This window comes from Crinia signifera, chromosome 5, assembly GCF_055691185.1.
Source record: "Crinia signifera chromosome 5, ASM5569118v1, whole genome shotgun sequence".
Lineage (NCBI taxonomy): Eukaryota > Metazoa > Chordata > Amphibia > Anura > Myobatrachidae > Crinia > Crinia signifera.
In genome coordinates, this window is record NC_139221.1 from 66,031,084 (window position 1) to 66,049,124 (window position 18,041).

Consider the following 18,041-nt stretch of genomic DNA (forward strand, 5'->3'; position numbering starts at 1 on the left):
ATAAATCTAGTTAGATCGCTGGTCAGGGTCAGTGTTCTCACTGGAGAACACTGGCCCTGACAGATCATTCAGCACACATCCCGGTCAGGGCTGGTGCAAGGCATCGGAGCTCCCCAGGCGAGTGGGGGTGGGGGTGCCCTGGTGCCCGGGGGGTGGTACCTGTGGTGGACGCTATTGGCGTCCCTGCAGTGCTGGAGCGCGCAGGGGTGTCCGTTCCCGCGGGGGTACCTGCGGCGCTGTCACTGTATAAAGCTGCTGGCGGCATCGGGGACCCTGCAGTGAATAGAGAATAACTAGCGCTATGCGCGCGACGGCGCGGGAAGCGCTTCTGATTTTGAAAACACTTGCCGCGCGCTGATTGGCTGAATCTCAGCCAATCAGCGTGCGGCAAGTGGTTTCAAACCCAGAAGCGCTTCCCGCGCCGTCGCGAGCATAGCACTAGTTATTCTCTATTCACTGCAGGGACCCCGCTGCCGCCAGCAGCTTTATACAGTGACAGCGCCGCAGGTACCCCCACGGCACGGACACCCCTGCCCGCTCCAGCACTGCAGGGATGCCGACAGCTATATGCTGGGGGTGAGGGGCGAACTGCCGCCCTTCAGGTGCCGGCACCCTAGGCAAATGCCTAGAGCTGCCTAGTGGTGGCGTCGGCCCTGATCCCTCTGCAGCACTGTGCGCGGAGCGATCTGCGGTAGCACTGCTAAAAAAATCTCCCCATGTGTAAGCCCCAAAGAATCCAGGATCATTCAGCAACTGACCTTTGTTTAGAGAACTACTGTATAAAGTCCTCTCAGCATAACTATTATACCTGACAATTAGGAGAGAAAATGTAAAGGACAAATACAAGGATCTCATTAGCTATTTATTTGCAGCTTTATTTGTATTTTTAATTACAACACAATAAAACAATGGTAATTACAGAAGATGCAATAGTATAAAAAGCCATTGACCCTTCCCTTAAGACACTTACAGCAGACAATAACTGCCCCACCCCCAACCAGCCCTCCTCAAGAGAAACACAAAATAAATATTAATAAATAGAAATGGATCACTGCACAGTCTTTACCACTTTGACTGCTGGAACGGAACAAAATGCATCCTGTAGCACAGGGGGTTGCAATCAAATTGTAGTGAATAACAGTTCCGGCTGTTGAAACCTGTGCTAACATTGATTTTTTTATATTTTTTTTATATTTTAGGAATGATGCAGTCAAAGAGATAAAGCATTGTAAACACGTCTTTCAATGGAGAAAAAAAAATTAAAGTCATGTTTTATGGTATACAATACATTAAAATAATTAGCATAATATTACTAATAAAAAAAAATTATGCCCCCTTTACTTTGATTATTTATGGGGTTTAGACGACTCTCTGTCATTTCTTTATTTTTTCTTAAAATAAATGTAACCTCTTTTTTTTTTTGTTCCTGTGCAATAACTTCAGGTATTAAAATACAACTTGTGTAAATAACATATTGTTTAGGCATTGATTACAAATAACCAATGTATATAGTTAGTCTAAGCACTACAAACATTTGCCCGGTTATATGTCACAGTCTTGATACACATTAGCACCAATTATTCAACTTCGCATTTGCACACAAAACAAGTTTTGTGTTTGTCAATAAAAGCAAAATAGAATATTATATCTACCGGACCCTACGTGACACAAAAATAAAACATATCTGGTACAGGAAAACTAGTGTCAACATTTTAGTGTATAATGTAAATAACGGAGAATCTTTTCATTCCATATTCTGTATTTTATAGAACGTAACAATTTCTGTATATTGATCTTTTGTGATCTTTATAGCTTTGATTTATTATTTTATGTTAAAGACTAAAAAATACTGTGTTTTTATTTTATTTATACATATGCTTCAGGCTGTGATTTCTTTTATTAATAAAGTAAGATGTGTGTATTCACTCTGAAAATCCATATCACTTTTATTAAGAGCCTAGCTGTATCTCTTCCCTAAGGGGTGAGATGCAGGCTTGTAGGATACATGCATCTTTAATAAAATAAAATCTGGGAATGTGAGGATTGCACAGGATTTGCTTGCCAACATACAGTAAGTAGAGTTCATTCTATCTTTGAAAACCCATGCAGTTCCTCTTCCCTGCCTGGGGTGTCGCTCTCTGCTGTAGTGCTTCTAGAACAGTGTGGTCTGTATATCAGCACTGATATGCCTACCAGACCTGTGCTAGAAACACCACAGCAGACAGCGACACCCCAGGCAGGGAAGAGGAACTGCGTGAACTGCGTGGATTTTCAAAGATAGCAGGTGCTAGAATGAACACTAGTAAGGTTGTAGTACCTACACACTGGAGTTTTCAACATGGGATGTAAACTTTCAAATGCGTATACTTAATGCATTGGAGAAAGAGATGTTAAAAAAAGCACTACAGCGTGTTGCAAGTTAAACGCATATTATTTGGTACAACCAGTGATATCTGTGTATATTGGCTTAACTTGCATCAGAAAATCATCTTAACGCCAGTGTGTACAGTATGTAGCCACACATTTATAGACATAGGTTCCTACTGTTCCAGGTACATCAGGAGGCTGGATCCTAAGCAAGTGAACATACCAGAAGACAGATTCCATTAGGAAACTGTGGGACTGTTTTATAACAATCTAGCACATGGGATTCCGATTGTAGATTTCTGTAGCACAAAGACATCCTAGATATGTCAGTAGCATTTACTTTACCATGAGCTACACTTATATTATACATAGCTAAATACATTAATTATATGTGTAATTATGCATTTTGTAACAAAATTCAAAAATACTTTTATATTTCTGCATTTAAATTGGCAATAATTCAATGGGAGTAGACAGCACAATGCTTAAAGTTACCTTGTGTGCAAATCTGAAAATGGTAGTTTAGTACTTTCCCCTACTGTACATATAGACCAATAGTACATCGCTTCTACAACAACAACAAATAACAGGCATATCTATAATAGCCAGTATTCATAAACTAGAAGGGATTCCTACTTTCAGACCAACAATAGATGCATGGGCATTTTCAGATATTTCCAGATTTGTCAGTAACTAGGTCACCCCAAATAATAGGAAACACCATTTTGAATGCTAAAACTTTATTGACATATTAGTGCACAAAAATTATGCAACTGTTTTAAAAACCTCCTTCAGTTCTTTAACTCTTGTTCAACTACCGTACACGTCCCGGTATTCTCTCCAGGCTACACTGTCTGCTACAAAAAGTTTCTTGGGTAATGTAGTTCTGTGTCAGCTAGAATGCTAATGGTTGCCAGTTTTTTGTAATTTGGAAATTAAATGCTAATCACGCAGTGGTGGTGGTGTTGTTTCTATTCGGTAGCCTTCACTTTTATTTTTGCCAGTGTTGAGGCAGTGATACTGTGTGCTATGTGTGGTATGCTCACATAGGTTTATGTGTACAAATCATACTAGGAAGCAATGTACTTGGTGAACAGGAACATCAAAGGGAGGTGTGAGTCTGTACCCACAATGCACTTGTTACAACTTTACCAAAGAAACTTTATTTGGGAGGGAACAAAAATGAAATGTAACAACAACTTGCATTCTCCATACACCTTAAATAGCAGTTTCCCTTGTTAATTTGAGCTTAAGGTCAAAGGGCACAAACAGCAAGAAGAATATTCTGCTTAACACAGCAAGCTTTGTATAAAAAGACATTGTTTAACTTATTAATGACAGTCAACAGGACACACTATGGGTTAAAGGCATACTGTTACCATAGAACAGTTATTCCCCTACACACTGACTTTCAGAAGAAGCCAACGACCGCATTCAGTTTTCCCGCCATTACATGTTCATAGCATAGTGCTGGTAAATGTATAACACTGCAAAAAACTTTTTTTCTTTCTTAATTCTAGAGTAGTCAGTTGCTGACTTTTCTCCAGGTAAAAATGAACTACTATAAAAAGAAAGCCAGAGACCCGACTACGCAAGTCCAAAGGAAATTACGAGTGCGCTCCTCCTATTCAATATACTTTACAAGGAAACGTTTTGGTGCTCATCCCTCTCCGATACTGCCCTTAATAGGGTCAGGGGTCACTTCCTTACCCTTTGAGAACTACAGTGAACATGCAGTTTGAGGACATGATATTGCGGTACATGCAGTATTCAGATTCTCCTCTAGTTTCGATATCATAAGTACCTGGATGTACTCATATAAGGCAATTTATGTTTTCGTGCAATATCATTTGGACATACAGTAGATCCCTCTATAGAAACGCTAATATATTGCCTTCTGTCTCCATTTTTATCTTTATTTAGCCTATTTTTATTTATAATGAACCGTAACTGACGTTGCATGTTCTCCCTTAGACCTCTCTGTTCTACAAAAAAAAAAAAACATTTTAGAAGCTGTTGAGTAATTATTTTATCAAAATACTGTGTACTGTATATTTCAATTTGTCTGCACATTCATATTATTTAATGACAAGCAAGCACAGTCCTTCAGAATCTGAAAACTGATACAATAGTCCTCAAAGGGTTACACAAACATAATACTCGTAGCAATTTTCTTCACAACAGGACGGCCATTTTGCCGCAGTTCATTGCTATCCGCTTCGGAGACATTTTGATTCCTGCCAGGCTTTCAAATGAGTCTTCCTGTCAGACCAGGCAGCTGAACCCAGCTTGATCTAATATTATGATGGAAAAAGTAAACAAAATAAAGCAAGAAAAAAAAAGTTTTTGTTCAGTATATTAATGACTATAAATGTGTTAAAACATTTTGGACAAAGCTCAGAAAAAGTTGTATAAAACACAAAATGAATCGATCATTAAGGCTGTTACTATATTGCAGATATTTTGGCCCCTTGTTTGTTGGAGAAAAAGGCTGTCCGCATAGTCTCAAGGTCCCACGTAACTTTGTTCTCCCACAAGTTTATTGTGGGCATCTTTCCGTAGCAGGCAGAGCATCAATCCTCTTTGGAAACAAAGCTGTTTTGGGTCTACACACTCCTGACGGTTCATGATGGGTGATTTGCATGTTGAATTTGTTGCTTGCACCTTGCAGCACTTATCTTAGCAAAGGGATCTGGAATATTCCCCAAATAAAAATATGAAAAAAAAAAAAAAAATCAGTATTAAAAAAAAAAATCTTCACTATTTCAGGAAAATATTTTTATTGGCCGTCTTCGTTGTTGCTCCTGGAAGCAAACTCCACCTCCAGAGTGCAGCGGAAAGGCCTAAAACTGAATGAAATAGAATTAAAAAAAGAACTGGAGGATCGGCATAAACTGTGTCTCATGGAAGCTCCCCAGATGATTGAATCCTCACTTAAGTGCAGGACACAAAACCTCTTGGGTTTGTAAAGATCAGCCAATGACCCTGCCTCACAGATGCCTGTGTGTTGCTAGGCAACAGCATAATAGCTCTGATGGTGAATCTCAAGTAACCTCAAATTTTGATGAGAAGAATGCCTACATCACACCCACTCTTGCATAGAGCGTTTACAGTACAGTATGTGTCGGGGTGTGCCTTTCCTTTTGAATTGAAACACAGTGTAAACCAAAACAAGGAGGCACAGGGCCAGGATGCAGGGGATGACAATGGCTATGGCTTTCACAGTGCTGGCTGTGTTGTCCAGCTTCATGACAATGTCTACGTCATCTTGAGTACTGGTTCGATCTTTATCTCGGTCAACTGGACTGTCGCATCCCATGAAATCTTTAAGGATAGACCGTGGATATCCAGGTTCCACTCTGAGTTTCTGGTTGTGGAATTTCCAGTATTCTTTTCCTTTATAAAAGTAGGTGAAACCTGAATTGGGTAATTAACAGAACATTTTAGAACACAATACTCACATAAATACATTTAGCTTTATTAGATATAAATAATAGAATTATTTGTTATGAAGGTATAGGTTAAATAAAGTCCATCAGCCAAGTTCTTCATGGCTTTGGATGCATGAATATGATCTACATGTGTTTATAAACTGCATTCTGCCAAAGGGGGAGATGTAGCATAGAGGCCCTTATTCTGATCGGTGCGGATTTTTCCGCATGCGGTCGTACCGCCGATGGTTTTCCACTGCGCATGTGCAGAGGTCACTCTGCGCATGTGCAAGCGGTTTCGCCGCACGTATTCTTTAGATGCCGCACAGGGGGCGGAGAGGGGCGTGAAGGGCTACTTAGCCTCATTACCCTATGCATACGCCCCGCGTTTCATGGGCGTTCCCATGCAAACGCAGGGCGTATGCATGGTAATGAAGCCGTGACGCATGTGTAGGGGGCGGGCATCTGACATCGCCGGATGTCAGCTGCCCGCCCCCATACATGATTTCATACGGACAAGTGTCCGTGTGGTCTAGGGTGGCGGGCGCTGGTGGAGCGTGCGGCCCTGCATTCGATGTTCGGCGACCATCGAATGCAGGGGCTGCTCCCAAGATGGAGGAGGCGTATCCCCGTCCACTTTCATGCGGACCGCCACATATCCGCGTACGGACGGAGGTGGCGATCCGTATGGAAGGCGGGGATTCGCCTGCACGGTCCTGGCCGCATATTCTGATCTGGCCGCACAGATCAGAATAAGGCCCAGAGAGTGAGAGAGAGAGAGAGAGAGAGAGAGAGATAAATCGAAGAGAGAGAAGATACTAATATGCTTCTAGTTGACATTTTTGCAAGCTATATTTGAAAAATCAGGAGCTGATTGGCTGGTATTTTGTGGTCTATTACTAAGCATTGGTGAGCAATGCAGTACCTGCCAGTCAGCGCCTATCTGCAATGTTACAGGCTGTACTTGAACAAAATAGGAACTGACTGGTTGTTACTTTATCTCTCTCTCTCTCTACTGTATTTCTCTCCAAGGCTTAGTGAATAGGCCCCTTAATCTCTCCACTCTTTTCCCAAGCTTTGACAAATCTCCCCCATATACTTAAAAATAAAAGGTAGTGAGAACAGGAAAGTTATAATTTTAGGTTGGTACCTACCATTTTCTTTGTCAACAAAGGCTCCTTGAGGTGATTCTGGTATTCCTTTCCATATTGTAATTAACTTTGGATAACCCGGATCCATAAATCTCATTTCTTCATTATATCTCCAGTACCTAAAATACAGTGATATATTCTTTATTTCACAGATACCCTAGAACAATCTGTAGGCACTCTACGCCTTTCCATTATCACAACAGAGTACTACTGGGGAACAAACACCAAAATACTCTTCATAAAGTGCCATAGTATCTTGATTATAGCAGTCAATCAGCCGTATACTGTATGTCTATATATATATATATTTCTCTATTAGCGTAAGGCCTCATAGTCAGGGCCAGCAAGGTACCAAAGAGCTGTATGCTAAGAAAATTATGGTTCACTAAGTTATTTTGAGATCCAAAGCTATGTATGTACAGGCACTTGGTGTGATTGCATGGTGGTCTTTGGCGCGCCATAGTTATGTATGTACATGCACTTGCTGTGATGGTAGAACTGTCTACCACCCAAAAGACCATCCCTATTCACATGCATATGGAATCATTGTTCACTAAAGAATTTAGGGGGCTATTCTGGTCCGTTCGCATGGACCGTTTTTTCACACTGGGGCCGATGTTTATAATGCAGTATGCGCATGCACAGCTGCATTTCTGTGCATATGCCAGGTGCGTGCGGCCACAGAGAATAGTCTGGCTGGGGATGTCCAGCATTTAACGGGCCTTCCTATGAAAACGCTGGGCATTCCCATGGAGGTCGACACCTGTTGTGGGTGCAGGGCAGCTGACATCACCCCATGTCAGCTGCCCGCCCACTTCCTGCCGAATGTCCACGCATATCTCGGCGACCATCGATGTTGTGGAAGTTTCCCTCTATCCTGCAAACGGATGTTTATGTTCAACATCTATTCGCAGTCAGTGCACATGAATGCGGCGTGTGTGCGTGTGGGGGTGGCAGGCGGACCAGCATTCACAGGGCGGCATCTGGTAGACTCGCACTTGAGAATCAACTAGAATAACCCCCTTAGTGCAGCCTAAATTTTGGAGTAATCCCAGACTAGTAGGTGTCACTGCTGATGTCCATAGACCACAATTAGCAACAATTATCTACAGCACAGTTATCACGCAATATCACCAACAACTCAAAGTCTATAAAATATAACAGCTTTGAAAAAAATATATTCTAATGTTCCAGAAAAGGAACAGATCATTATATTAATGAACAGAAAGTAATGCACAACATAAAGTCTTTTTTTACCCTTATACAGTATTTCCCATTTAAATGACATCTTGAGCCTGATTCTGAAGTGTATGTAGCAGTGTTTTCTTGGGTCGCCTGTCTATGACTTTATATAAATGCTGCTAAACTCCTTCCTACAGTATATGCACATCCATACAGCCAATGTGCAAGGAGTGAGATGCCTTCTTTTAGCACCTATGTAATACTGATTGGTGCAGCCTTATATACTAACTGTCGCCAAGATAGGCCCTATAGCAGTTGTACTTTCCCTGTCTGACCATGATCCTACTATACTTGTGTCTGTAAATGCAGCAGCTTGCATGGTTACACTCCCATAGCACACTTAAAACCCAGTTTTTGCTTGCACTAGTAGCCGTACCAGTTATCGCCCAGGAACGCCCTTTCCATTTCTGACACTGTAGCTCTATCACAACAGCGCCTTTGTGCATACACTTGGAGTAACGCATGTGCAGTAGCAAACCTTTACTCAACAGCATGAACATCGGTATTACCTAAGGATTGCGTGGGGCTCAAAATCAGGCCCCCTTAGGTCTAAAGTTCCACATTCTTATGACTATCGCCCGCAGAAGATAGGTGTTTGGTGCACTTTAATTAAACACATTATGCATGAGTTACAACAGCTTCTCCGCAGATTGTATTGCACTAAACCCATGCAATGATATTATCTCTGCTAAAAGACCTATGTCTCCTGGGAAAGGCTTTCACATTGGCTGAGAGGGATCCATCATTCCTACAGGCTGGCACTCTGATGAGTTGAATTATTCTTTACAGCCTCCTTTGCTGCTGCATCCTATTTATGGAAAGTGCGTGATTGCTGAGTATGATAATTAGAACTAGAGAATAATTATATCCATCATAATGACTCTTCAAAATGAATCAACAACTACATAGATAGCTACTTCATATGCCAATAAATGCTTATTACTTTAGATGGAAGCTAAATCAAGACATCTGGGTGTTGCACGGAACAACTTGATTTAATGAAGAGATTTAATATTATCCTGTCCCATATGTCAGCCTTGGATTACACTATAACAATATCATACCACACACAGTTGTCTATGAACTGTAGAGAAGTGCCGGGCAGGTTTTGTTATAGAGGGTGCATATGTCCATGCTTAGGCAAATGTTATACTCTTCTGCCTACACCGTGCAGCTGGGAGGGAGGAGGAGGAGGAGGAGGAAGAGAAGGAGAATTAGTAATCTGCATTTAAAGGAATATTGGCTAAGCCATTGGTGACAACTAGCTTTCCTAATTGCCATTAGCAGTATCTGCTTTTACATCTCTAGAAATATACTATATTAATAAATAAGGTACTTGTTTCCTAGCACGGCCACAAATCTTGGCCATCGGGGGTAATTTTAGTGGCCTACGACGCGACCGACGCGATGCCCCCGATTTTTCCATTGAAATGCATTGAAAACAGTGAAAAATCAGGTCGGTCGCGTCGTGTGCGCCTAAAAATGCTTAAATGGTCCACCCGCGATGGCCGCGATTTCCCCATAGGGAACAATGTTAAATGCCTCAATTTACCCGCGATGACCCCGATTTCCCATAGGAAACAATGTTAAATAGGTCAATTTACCCAAATCATCATAGGGAAGAATGGTAAACGGAAAGCCCAAAAAAAACCCCTGACCAGTGAAATGTCCCCCCAAAAGTAGTTCACGCCACCCCGCGATGAACGTGAACCCGAAGCGTGGCGAGCGCAGCGAGTCCGCGAGGGGCGGCGGTACGCGTCCTCCGACCTTTTCATACCCCCACTATCCACTAGGGCGTGGAGTGAGAATAGAATAGTGTGGCGAGCGCAGCGAGCCACCGAGCCCGAAGCGTGGCGAGCGCAGCGAGCCCCGCGAGGGGACGCGGATACCTTCACAGGTAAACGCGTCCCTTCGCGGGCTTCACAGGTATCCGCTTCCGCTCGCCACGCTTCGGGCTCGGTGGCTCGCCACACTATTCTATTCTCACTCCACGCCCTAGTGGATAGTAGGGGTATGAAAAGGTCGGAGGACGCGTACCGCCGCCCCTCGCGGGCTCGCTGCGCTCGCCACGCTTCGGGTTCACGTTGATCACGTGGTGGCGTAAACTACTTTTGGGGGGACATTTCAATGTTCAGGGGTGTTTTTGGCCCATTTACCATTGTTCCTATGATAATTTGGGTAAATTGAGCCATTTCACATTGTTTCCTATGGGAAATCGTGGTCATCGCGGGTAAATTGAGGCATTTAACATTGTTCTCTATGGGGAAATCGCGGGCATCACGTCTGGCCCATCGCACCCGATTTTTTTGCGCATGCGATGCCCGCGATTTTACCCCCGATGACCGCGATTATGATCGTTGTGGCCGTGCTAGGAAACAAGTACCATAAATAATATTTAATTTATACAAGACACATCGTTCTTTGCTTATTGTTATCTGTTCTTTATACTGTAGATCATACTTAGGATTATATTCAATTGATGCCGGATCCATTCCGACATTCTTTTGCCAGAATGGATCCGGCATCCATTATTCAATTCAGCGGCCAAATCCGGATGTCAGATAATGGCCGATGATTGACACGGCGCTCGGACGGGGTGAGCACGGCAGCGGAAGACGGTGTAAGGCAGCGCGAGATAGCGCGAGGTAGCGGGGACCCGAGACGGAGCCTGGATGGAGCTGGGTGAGCTGCTCTCACCCGGCTCGGCGGCAGGTTTGTACTGGAGTCGGTAGGAGGGTGTCGGAGCGGCGTGAGGTTGCGGGCCGCAGCATACAGGAGGACAGCGCTGTGTAAGCTGCTGCTGCTCACATGGCGCCGTCCTCCCTGCCTCAATCCAGCATCTTGTTATGCCGGAATGAGAATGACAGAAACACAGCCAAAACATTTCGACATGCCGAAAAAAAGGATAAGATTGAATAGACCGGAACCCCTTCCGATGTATTTATGTTGAAAACTGCCGTCTTTTCGGCAAGACGGCAGTTTCGACCTCTATTGAATATACCCCTAAAAAAGGTGAAAAAAGGGCCTTAAAATAAAAAACAATGTTTTATTTGCCAGTTTAGAGAAAATTAAAATTGTACTGTACCCTACTAACTTCCATCAAGGTTTTTGTTTACACACTTTTGCATACACACTGAGCGGCTTTCTCCCGGGCCGACAGAGGGGGGAGGACGGCATTACATAACGGAGGGCTATGCAAAGCCATCCTGAAAGTCGCTCATCTGCTGGTGTAATCAGTGGTGTAACGGCTTTCCCGGTGATGATGCAGGAGTGCGCAGCAGCGTTCACCGCTCATCGCCGGGGAATACACACTGGGCAGCTTAGCTGAAAGCCGCTCAAACCTGCTGTTTTGAGTGACTTTCAGCTCAAAGTCGCCGAGTGTGTACGGGCCTTAAGTCTCATCACAAACTTTTTTTTATATATTACATTCTCTGAAGAAGAATTGTCAGGAGACAATAACACAAGCTTATTCCTGGCCTTTCTGTTTCCATTCTCCTGTCAAAAGAGGAGAGCAGGACAGTATCAATAGCAGACACAGATGCTACATTTTCCAGAGGACAATCTGCCTGAGAGTCAGACTCAAATGGTCACATGATCATCCACTGGGTGTGGTATAACACACCGACAGTCGGGATTCCGACAGTCATTACTCCGATGTCGGAATCCCGACTGCACAGTGGGGGGAGCACAATGAAGCCCCCCACGCTGCCCCTCCGACGTCGGAGTAATGACTGTCGGAATCCCGACTGTCGGGGAGCCGCCCGGCACCCCATCCACTAATAAATGTTTGCATCACATCCCTCACCCTCTTTTCATTTAAACTTTTTTTTCCAGCAGTAATTGGGAGGCTTGTTCACCACCTAGCAGCTGCAGCTACCTGGAAAGCCTACCGTTGAACAACTGAGTTCTGCTCACCTGGGTACAAAATACAAAGTACCCGGGTGCGACCCAGTTTTCTAACCCTTTCCCACTAAAATCCTGACCTGGCATGATGCCAGGTGGGTGACGTAATCGGGACCAGGGTGGCGTTAGTAGATGAGAGCATCTCCCAGCTGTGGCTTTACATTACAGTGAACCGGGTTACCCATTTCCACTACACCTTGACCCGGGAGCATCCCAGTCCAACCCAGGTAACTACCTGGGTCCAGTGCCAGATTAAGCCTTGAGGGGCCCGGGACACTTTAGACAGGGGGGACCCCCTTGCACTTGTCATTACTGGCTGCAAACTGCATGGGAGAATATTACACTGTCAAAACACAGAGTAAAGGCAGTATAAACTCGGTCAATGGGTAACTGCAGGGATATATATATATATATATATATATATATATATATATATACACATATACACACATACATACATACCACATGAAAAACCTGTGTTTGTCCCTCTGCACCTTACTCTGTAGGAGACCTCACAGGCTCAGTGCTGCCTCTGATTAAAAACCCTCCCATGACTAGGCTGCTGCTGCTGTCCTCCATGGGTCTGAGGAGCATGTAATGAGCTCCACCAATCAGAGCTCAGCACAAACCTCTCAGCCTCTGCTCTCTTGTGGAAAGTGTCATGGGACTTAGTCAACTCCCAGTAATGCACTGCACACTTGTGCCTTGGCACCCGATGCTCAGCACTATTAATCATTGTCAAATTGGCAGATAGGTGAAACTGCAGAATTACCCCACTCCCATGAACAAAACCCTCAGCTAAGTTTATTTTATTTTTTAAATAAAAATAAAAAAACATGCCAACCACCCTAGCTAGAGGGGGGTCCAGGGGTAATGACCCACTCCCCCCCCCCCCTTTAATCCGGCTCTGCCCAGGTCAGTCATCCCAGGATTTTGCCTCGGATGCTTTTCCACTAGAAAATAACACTGATCAATGCACGTCCCAATGTAAAAAAAACTGGTTATTTTTGCTATTGGAAAAGGGGTATTAGTCACAATGTGATGCAACAAAACCACTTCACAAGACTGTACTGATTAATCTGATAAGCAACACTACAGCTGTGTGGGAATAAGTCTTAATCTGTATACGAAGTGCTATGAAACAGTGGCCATGGCTGTTTTCACGCTAGGTTCCCTTGTGCTTCATCTGTAACTTGAACTAGTTTAGTACCTCGGTTATTTTGTTAAAGCCATCGGTGTCCAAGCCTCAATATCATTAACCTGAACTGTGCCCTGAGGACCAACGCTGGGAAACACAGAGTTAGACAAAACCTTATTTTCTACTCACCTGTCACCTTTGAAGAAATATGTTTTCCCAACATCTTCCCACCAAACAGCAGTGTCTATACCATGAGAGGGGATGCCGTGTCCTAGATGAATCAAGTCATGAGGGTAACCAGGTTGCAATGTTGTATCTTTAAACACCCAATATTTGTTACCTGGAAAATAAAAAGAGAAGCTGTAACTAATTATAGTAATCATTTGTTCCGAAGTGGTTTATAAAGGCTAGTGGGTTGCGTGAGAGTTGAACGTGAACATATATAAATAATGAGTTACTTGTGCAGTACATCCCTTTAAGCGCTCTTTTCCCACTACCAAATCTGTTTAATCTATAAGAGCAGCTAAAATCTAGCGCGGAATCCACCAAATCCCAAAATTACTTGTGCAGAGCAGAGCAGTAAGATAGCCTATGGAGGTTATGTGAAATTGGTGATCTTGCCTAATGAGGTGAGTTTTCACAGACCGCTCGAAAGTATATAAAAAAAATGGTACTGTACCAGCAAAATGGGTAAAGTTGAAACGTCACTTATCCTGTGAGCTATGGGTTAACACGGGTCAGCTGTGAGCTTACCAGTCGTGGAAATTGTCAAGCAACTGAATAGCTCCAAGCGTTTACACCCAGAGCTGCAGCGGCATGGTCAGTCCCTTGTAGTGTGGCCAATCCTTTTATCGTCGGGATCCCGGGATTTGGCCCCTAAAAACCCCGGGATTTCAATCCCAAAATTGGAGTTTCCAATCCCGCGATTTCGGGATTAGACTGCGCATACACAAGTACCCAATTTACATATATGCAGTGGGGGAAAATGCCCAATACACATACACTGAGGACTATGCTAAAATGTTATAAGATTTTACCATATTCTATTTAGACAATAGAGATAGAGAGAATTGGAATTCAGACAAATCCTCTATTGGCTGAGCCGCTGTAAATTGCAGCTTTCATATTGCTTTTCCATTTTGCTAAACTGGTTAAAGAACGGACCTACGCTCGCCAACCTCAACATTTTCCAATTTAACTCAATTCAGTTTGCCAATACAGATATCACTAGCAGCTCAATTCTCTCCTTAGATCACAGCTCCATTATATGACGGCTGATGTTTTGTGATACACATATACTGTTAGGTCTGACGGGATAAAAGGAAGGAGTCTCTTCCCGATGGTTTGGGAACACACTGTGCTGAGCATCAGCAGCATGTGAGCATAGAAATATACTTAGTATATTGAATGTTACTGCTAAGCAATATTCAGTGAGCCAAAGAGAGCAAGATTTAACAAACTGACCTTAACAAAAATAATAATTAGGGATTCTTTATTTACTAGAGTTCCACACATTCTCCTCTCTCTGCCCCCTCCACTCTTTCCGTCCCTGAAACCACTCTGCCCCACCCTCTTCCCGCTATACTGTATGGAGAGTGGTGACCTAATACATCTTTAATCCAGTTGCACAAAATAGCCTTACTTGCCCGGTCCCACTAGCATCTTTTTGTATCTTCTTTGCTGATAATAGTGACGCACAAAGAGACTGTGCTGATTAATTTGATATGTGACACTTGTATATCTGTGTGCGACTGAGTCTCTGAATCTGCATACAAAGTGTTATGATGCAGTGGACCTTATTTGTTTCCATGTCAAGTTCCTTTGTGCTTCAAATACATACTCAGTCACACACAAATACAGAAAGGAAGTCATTATGATTTGTTCGCACGGGGAGCGATGTTGAGGTTCTGCGCCTGCGCATAAGCATTTATGCTCATGTGCAGGCTATGTCCAAGAATGGACGCGGTGACTTGTATAGTCGCCCAGACCGTTAGCACGGAGCAGTGCTGGCAGAGGCGTCAGGCACGGGCGTTTCATGGGCGTTGCCATGCAAATTATGGGCATTGCTATGCTAATGGCGCCGTGACGTGGGTGGGCATCTGACATCACCGGATGTCAGCTATCGCCCTTTTGACGTGACAGGGACCCGCAAATCTGAGTCGCCAGAGAGTGACTTAGATTTGCGAACACTTGAGTAATGATTCGATGGTCAGCGACCATCAAATGATTTCGGCCCAGCGCGCAAGCCTCCGATGGATGGTTATGCAAATCATCCATTAGCATGCGTACGATGACATTCGTGGGCGGCAGGTGGCTTGTACTTGCAAAGCTATGAAATTTGCACCATGTGACTGCTTTGCCCCGGTTGACAAAAATTTGAGTTTTAGCTTTGCCCTCTAGCTGCCCAGTGTGCCTATACGTTAGGACCCTGTCATGATTGTGAAAACTTGGGTGGTGCATATTATGAGTTATGCTGGGTACACACCAGGACGACTAGGGCCCGATCCCCTCAATCTAGATCCAATTCCGACCAATTGGATGTAGATTGTGTGGTGATTGGGCCCTTTTCTGTCCTGGTGTGGACCGATACCGATCCGATGCGCGGCCCCGCGGGTCGGTCGGTCGTTATTGAGATCCTACCTGCTGCAGGTAGGATCTGAATGACGATCATACAGCCGGGTGCGGGTCGCCATCGGATCGGACCCGCTCACGGTGCACATCGTGAGCGGGTCGTGCCCCCCCCGCGTCACCGTGTCGGACGAGACACTGACGACCCGCTCACGATGTGCATCGTGAGCGGGTCGTCGTGGTGTGTACCCTGCATTACACTGAAGAGGCTTATACAATGCAATAGATAATTCCATTATATCTGTGTTTCAACTGTGCAAAATGAGATGTTCAGTTCCCGCCATGCTCCATACTGAGAAGTGTTTTCTGTGTTAAGAAGAATTGAATCTATCGACGTATATTTATGCTTTCCTGCAAATTGTGAGTTCCGTACTTCTTTGCCTATTTGGAATCCAATTATAATGGCAGCTCCTGCTATTATACATAACATATCCATACAAAGAGATGTACTTTAAGTTTTCCCTGCCTGGCACAAACGCAATCAAATTTCCATTCCCATGAGAGCTTACACTGTAATACATTTCTTATACATTTATTAAAGGGGTTCTCTACCTAAATAAAAAAAAGTCAGCAATATATTGCCTGTGGCCAGTGCATCCGGTGATATTTCAGAAGCGATTTTCATGCCCGGCTGTTATCTCTAAGCGCAGCTGGTGTGTGGAAGCTAGCTGCAGGTCAAGCTACGATTGGACGTCCTGCTCATCTGTACACAGCTTTCACTGTATTACCCAAGTCAAGCACACAGCGGTAGGGCATTAAATTGCAGTATAACCTGAATCTAGTTATGCTGACTGCTACACACCAGCTGCGGTGAGACAACGGCTGAGAATACGAAGAGCTGCTGGATTTACAGTTATCCGACTCTCTCCAAGATCTGATTCCTCTAAACAAATTTCTACAACAGTTCCCCGCTGTCATTTCACGCCTCACCTTTCTATGTTATTCTGGGAATGTTATAATACCTTTCAGGTTGTATTGTTGCCAATGACAATGTTCACCCTTTTGCGACTCTCAATTTCTCATCCTACTTACATGGACCCCGCACGCTAGAGTCACATGGATCATTTTTAAAGAATACAGCGACAGAAGCTGGAAACACGAACATTAAATGGAATCTGCCCCATAAGACAAGTCAATGAAAAAGCTTCGCTAGTTTCAGGTTTTGCTACATTTAATTTGGTTTAGGTGTGAAATGTGGAAATTCTGCTGACACTATATACTAAGGCCGATCCCCTCTGCTTGCAGCTTCTCTAGTGCACAAACCATTCAGACAGCCACTGAACTGGACATACTGTAGGGCCTGATCAGAGATGGTCACAGATCACAAAGTTGCTGCAACACAGTAGAGCAGTTTTTCAACTACTATGCCGTGGCACACTAGTGTGCCTTGAGCTGTTCTCAAGTGTGCCCTCATCTAGAGATGCACAAACCAGTTTACAGCCACCACCAGTTTAACTGGTTTCTACTGGTCTCTTATTTTCATGTATAGGGCCAATGTAATTTATTTTTGTTACCTGTGGGGACCAGTGTGATTGCTTGTTATATGGGGGCCAATAGGTTTGTTTGTTTTTTTCTGTGGGGATGCCCTGTGGGGATCTCATGGGGTGCCTTGGCAATTTTAAAATCGTATGCTGCAAGGTAAGAAGGTTGACAATCACTGCAGTAGAGGATCATCCACATGGACACTGGTCATCTGAGGTTTTACGGTCATAAGGTTGACCCATATTGGGTCGACATGCATTGGATTACCACTAAAGGTCAACATGGCTTAGGTCGACACATGATATAGGTCAACATGGATAAGGTCGACAAGGTTGGAAGGTTGACACAAGCATTAGGTCAACAATGGCTAGGTCGACAGTCAAAAAGGTTGACATGTTTTTTTTCAGTCAACATGTGCCGAGAAGCGGTATTTCATGCCCTACCATCCACTAGGGCATGGAGGGAGAATAGAATAGTGTGACGAGCGTAGCGAGCCATGTGAGGGGGCGTGGTACAATTTGATGGTGTCCATGTCAACTATGTCCACAATTGCGACAAAAAAACGTGAAAAACTCATGTCAACCTAGCCATTGTCGACCTAATGCTTGTGTTCACCTTCCAACCCTATTGACCTAAGCTATGTCAACTTTCTGTGGTCATTGGGTCGACCCATATTAGGTTGACATGCATTGGGTCGAC

General features: G+C 43.9%; 1 protein-coding gene across 2 annotated transcripts in view; it reads right to left on the reverse strand.

Annotated features, from left to right (window-relative positions):
* Positions 1 to 854: 854 nt before the first annotated feature.
* MMP16 (matrix metallopeptidase 16) overlaps positions 855 to 18,041 on the reverse strand; it is a 184,070-nt gene continuing 166,883 nt past the window's right edge. For both annotated transcript variants that reach the window (XM_083187385.1, XM_083187384.1), the window contains 3 exons: positions 13,422 to 13,572; positions 6,953 to 7,068; positions 855 to 5,784 (listed from right to left, as the gene is read on the reverse strand). In XM_083187385.1, coding sequence (XP_083043511.1) covers positions 5,450 to 5,784; positions 6,953 to 7,068; positions 13,422 to 13,572 — 602 coding nt within the window. In that variant the 3' untranslated portion in view covers positions 855 to 5,449. The remainder of the gene's footprint in view (positions 5,785 to 6,952; positions 7,069 to 13,421; positions 13,573 to 18,041) is intronic.